Source organism: Tupaia chinensis, unplaced genomic scaffold (assembly GCF_000334495.1).
Source record: "Tupaia chinensis unplaced genomic scaffold, TupChi_1.0 Scaffold148210_1, whole genome shotgun sequence".
Lineage (NCBI taxonomy): Eukaryota > Metazoa > Chordata > Mammalia > Scandentia > Tupaiidae > Tupaia > Tupaia belangeri.
Genome location: NW_006208060.1, coordinates 592,578 through 597,158, shown reverse-complemented (window position 1 = coordinate 597,158; position 4,581 = coordinate 592,578). Strand labels below are relative to the sequence as shown.

The following is a 4,581-nucleotide window of genomic DNA, read 5'->3' as shown; positions in this document are numbered from 1 at the left end:
GTGAGTTTAAGCCACTGGGTTCAGGACTCAAACCGCAGTTGACTACATGGGAGTCCAGAGACATAGACATTATGTCAACTGTTGGTCCCATATTTATTTATTTATTTATTTTAGTTTGACCAGAGAGGGACAGAGTGAGAGGGGGCAGAGGGAATGAGAAAGCAAACTACCAGGTCCGGGACTCGAACCATGGTCGGCCATGTGACAGTCCAGTGTGTCTAACTACCACCTGCCAGCCCAAGAATTATTTAATTGATTTACTATTAAATTTGACCAGAGAGAGACAGGGAAAGTAAGAAAACAAGCCGCTAGGTCCGTGACTCAAACCCTGGCTGGCCATGTGGGAGTCCAGTACCCCGGCCACCATGCCACCTGCCGGCCCGAGGTTATTTATGTAATGAGAGAGATCTGGGGGTGGAGCCAGACTCCCTCCACAGGGTCTCTCTGCGCCACCGTGGCTGGGCCTTAGTAAGCCCGACGGAGATACGGTTCACCGGCCATGCAATTTCAGTGGCCCTGGCGTACCTACAGTTATAAACTGTCACCACATCAAAGAACACTTTCATTCCCAAGAACAGCCGCTCCCCACCCACTGCACCCCCACCCCACCCCAGTCCCGGGCAGCCACAAATCCGTGTCCTGTCTCTGGACTCACCTGTGTACATGGACTCACACACCATGTCACAGCCTCCTTTGGTTTTCTTGGAGGGAAGAGGTTGCCATAGGGATACATGCACTCACCAGATGAGGGAGGAAAGGAGTAAGAGGGAGAAATCCACGGGGGGAATGACCATGCCACAGTCCCCTCTCCATTCTCCTCTCGGGATTTTGGGCATGTGTACACATGCATCCAGCATGATTTTCAAGCTGCCCGGTCTGGGACTCGAACCCTGCTCAGCCAGGTGGGAATCCAGCTTCTCTAACCACCATGCCACCTGCTGGCCCCAGGCGTCCTTTCTCTTTTGGACTGAGTCATGTTCCATCGTATGGTTGGATCACATCGTGTTTATCCATTCCCCTCCCTGTCTGTCTGTTTTGTGTTTGTTTTTGCTATAGAGCACATGCACTCACCAGAGAGAGAGAGAGAGACAGAGAGGGATAGCAAAATCACCTTCCAGGGGAGAAGGCCATGCTGCAGTCCCTTCTCCATTCTCCTCTCGGCATTTTGGGCACGCACGCACACGGCCTCCAAGGCCGGGATTCACACTGACATCGGCCATGTGGGACCAGGCTCCCTTAGCCTCTAGGCTCCAGGCCTGGCCCTGGGTGTGACTTTTATACCTGGGGATTATCACACTCACCCACCTCAGGGTGGGATGTTGCTCTCCTAGGCCGCAGAGTTGGTGGGGTCCCTGCCGGGTTCCCACACACTCAGCCTAGTGCCAGCTCCTGGGAGCAGATGACCCCAGGGAGGCCAGCTGGGCTGACAGCCACCCCCACCGTCACTTCTCAGAGCGGCTGAGCCAGAAGGACCAGCTGATCGCCCAGAGCCTGCTGGAGAAGCAGCAGATCTACCTGGAGATGGCAGAGCTGAGCGGGCTCGAGGACCCTCCTCAGTCACACGCCCTCTTCCGCGGGGGGAACCCCTCCGAGATCCTGCAGGGGGAGCAGATTCTCAATTCAGCCATGAGTGAGAGTGAGTTGGCCACACCCATACACACTCTAGTCCCGCCCGCCCGGGTAAGCCCCTCGAGGGACGCAACACGGGCGGCCAACGTGCCACCCCATCTGGAACACGGGAACAGCACTGGGCCCCTCTGGGCACCTGCTAGAGCCTTAGACACCACCCAGCCCAAACCCCCATTGCAGACTTAAAGACTCGCTGAGCCTCAGAACCTGGAGGTGACCAGGACAGGCTCCCCACCTTCTTTGGGTCTCTGGCAGTGTCCCCAGGAAAACACACGCACGCTCAGGGCCATTCCGGAGAGGCCCTGGAACCCTGGAGCCCCCCCGGGAGCTGGCCCTGGCCTGGAAACCCCTGTTCTGGTGCAGGGAGGCCCCCAGCACCAGCGTCTGTCACCGAGCGTGCCTTGCCCTGACCGTGCCGAAGCCCCTCCGCCAGCCTGCCCCCAGGCCTGCTGCTCTGAGACCTCAGGGCCCATGCTGGCCCTTCAGGCTCTGCAGGCACCTGTGCCTGGTCCCCTCTTGCAGCAGCGAAGGAGAGGTCCTGGCCTCTCATTCAGGCATGGGCTGGCATGTCCTCGCTGCAGTCCCCAAGAAAGGGCAGGGCGGGAAGACCCACCCCCCCGGGTCTCGGCTTCCACACGCCCCAGCACACTGCCGCAGGGCCGCTCATTCCCCACCCCCGCAGTCGAGGGCATCCAAGGCCTGATCTGCAGGCGGCTGAGCAGCACCAACGACCAGGCGAATGACGGAGGCTCCGCAGGCCTGCCCCGGAGGGCCGAGACCTTCGGGGGCTTCGACAGCACGAGCAGCCCCAGCAAGGGTAAGCGCCCCCCACCTCCCCACCCAGCTGTGGCTGCCTCCGGGCACTCAGTAGCAGCGGGTCTGCCGTCCTCTGAGCCCAGCGTAGCTCTAGGGACGTGCCGGAGCCCCTGGGTGCTGGTGGTCGTGTCGAAGACAGCCTGGCACCAGCCTGCCCTGGGGTGTGGGTGGGAGAGGAGGGCTCCAGACCCTATGGGGTCACAGCACCCTCACATGCCAGCTGGCATTCCAAGGCGGCAGGGGTTTTTGGTTTTTTAAGAGGCTTTTGTTGTAGGGCGCATGCTCTTGCCGGAGAAAGACAGACAGAAAGTGAAAAGTCACCCCCAGGGGGCATGGCCACGCCACAGTCCCTTCTCCTCTCAGGATTTCGGGCACACGCCACATGCACCTGACATGAGTCTCAAGCCACCAGGTCCAGAACTCGAACTGCAGCTGGCCACGTGGGAGTCCCGTGCCTTAACCTCTGCGCCACCTACTGCCCCCCCACCAGATGGCAGTTTTAAGAAGGTCTGCAGCACCGACCCCAGGCCCCAAGACTGCCGAGGCCCCGTGGGCAGCTCAGACGCAAGGCTCAGCAATAGTGACAGCCTGGAATCACCACAGGCGGTACGTGGTTTCCTCCGGCCGTCTGTCCCCTGGGGAGACTTAGCCGACACCCATGAGAGCCCCCGCCAGGTTGTCGCAATCCCCTGTTTAATGTGAGCGTCCACACATGTGCTTCCGTGACATGGTGACGGCTGGTGTCTCAGCCCAGGCGGGGTTTCCTCCTGTAGCCCCCAGCGAGCGGCAGGAGGTGCCCAGGAGGGAGGCCGGGGAGGGTGCAGGGTGCAGGCGCAGGGCCCTGGCCGTGGCTTCATCCACCTGCCAGAAACCCACACGGGACCACGGGTCCTGTCGGCCCAGGTAGGACAACACCTCCCAGTGCGAAGTCTCCGGGCTGCCCCTTCTCTTGGACTGAGAATGCCCGTCACCCCCAGAGCTGGACAAGGCTTAGGTCCGAGGCTGTGCCCATCTGTTCCGAGCTTGCCGTGCTGTGGGCCCTCAAGTCCAACCACTCCCAGGCCTTCCAGACACCCAGAGTCACACACCTGCAGGGCCTGCTCCCCTCCCCCAAGTGTGGGACCCTTTCTGTGTGTCCCGTGCCAGGAGATGTCATCTTTTTTTTGGAGAGGTTTTTGCTATAGGGCACATGTGCTCATGAGAGAGACAGAGAGACAGGAAGCAAGAAATCACCCCCAGGGGGGATGGCCACACCGCAATCCCTTTTCCTCCATTATCCTCTCGGGATCTTGGGCACGCACGCACACGCACCTGGCGTGAGTTTAAGCCATCATGTCCAGGACTCGAACCACAGTCGACTACATGGGAGTCCAGTGATATAGTCATTACGCTAACTGCTAGTCCCCGATTTTTTTTTAAGGGAGATTTTTGCTATAGGACGCATGTGGTTGACAGACAAACAGAAAGTGAGAAATCACCCCCTGGGGCGATGGCCATGCCGCAGTCCCTTCTCCTCCATTCTCCTCTGGGGATTTTGGGCACCCACGCACTTGCGCCCAGAGTCAGTTTCAGGCAGTGGTCCAGGCCCTCCGTCAACTGTGTGGGAGTCCAGCACCATAACCATTATACAGTCTGCTGGCCCTGGGAAGTCTCTGTCTTAAGAGGGGTCCAGCCCACGGTAAGTTGATCCTTGGACCCTCTCCGTGGTCTGACAACTTCTCTTTGCAGATCGAGGATCCTGACGTGGAGACTGGTCCTCGGCTCCCCTTGATCCTGGAATCCGAGGTGAGCTCAGGGCTCGTCCTTGTCCCTGGGGTCAGCACGCACGCCCTGCGCAGTTGCAGGCCGGGAGCCAGCCTGTGTCCGTCTCTCCCCACAGCTTGTCCAGCGGATCCAGACGCTGTCCCGGCTGCTGCTCAGCCTCCAGGTACTGGGGCGTCGAGAAAGCCACACCTGCCCTTTCCTGATTGGCTGGGGTCCTGGCAGGGGCGTGGCTCTCACCGGCCCGCCCTGCCCCTCCTGCGCAGGCAGTCATCGCCAGGCAGGACAGCTACGTGGAGATGCAGCGTGCCGCCATGCAGGAGCGCGAGAAGCAGTTCCGGCTGCAGTCGACGCGCGGGGACCTGCTGCTGGGGC

General features: G+C 60.2%; 1 protein-coding gene across 1 annotated transcript in view; it reads left to right on the top strand.

Moving 5' to 3' along the window:
• The window catches only part of ARHGEF18 (Rho/Rac guanine nucleotide exchange factor 18), a gene marked incomplete in the record, with an annotated part of 84,142 nt that overhangs the window by 74,506 nt on the left and 5,055 nt on the right, over positions 1-4,581 (top strand). Inside the window, 6 exon segments of the mRNA XM_027768986.1 lie at positions 1,454-1,636; positions 2,312-2,446; positions 2,936-3,051; positions 4,174-4,230; positions 4,325-4,372; positions 4,473-4,578. Of these exon segments, the coding sequence (XP_027624787.1) occupies positions 1,454-1,636; positions 2,312-2,446; positions 2,936-3,051; positions 4,174-4,230; positions 4,325-4,372; positions 4,473-4,578 (645 nt within the window).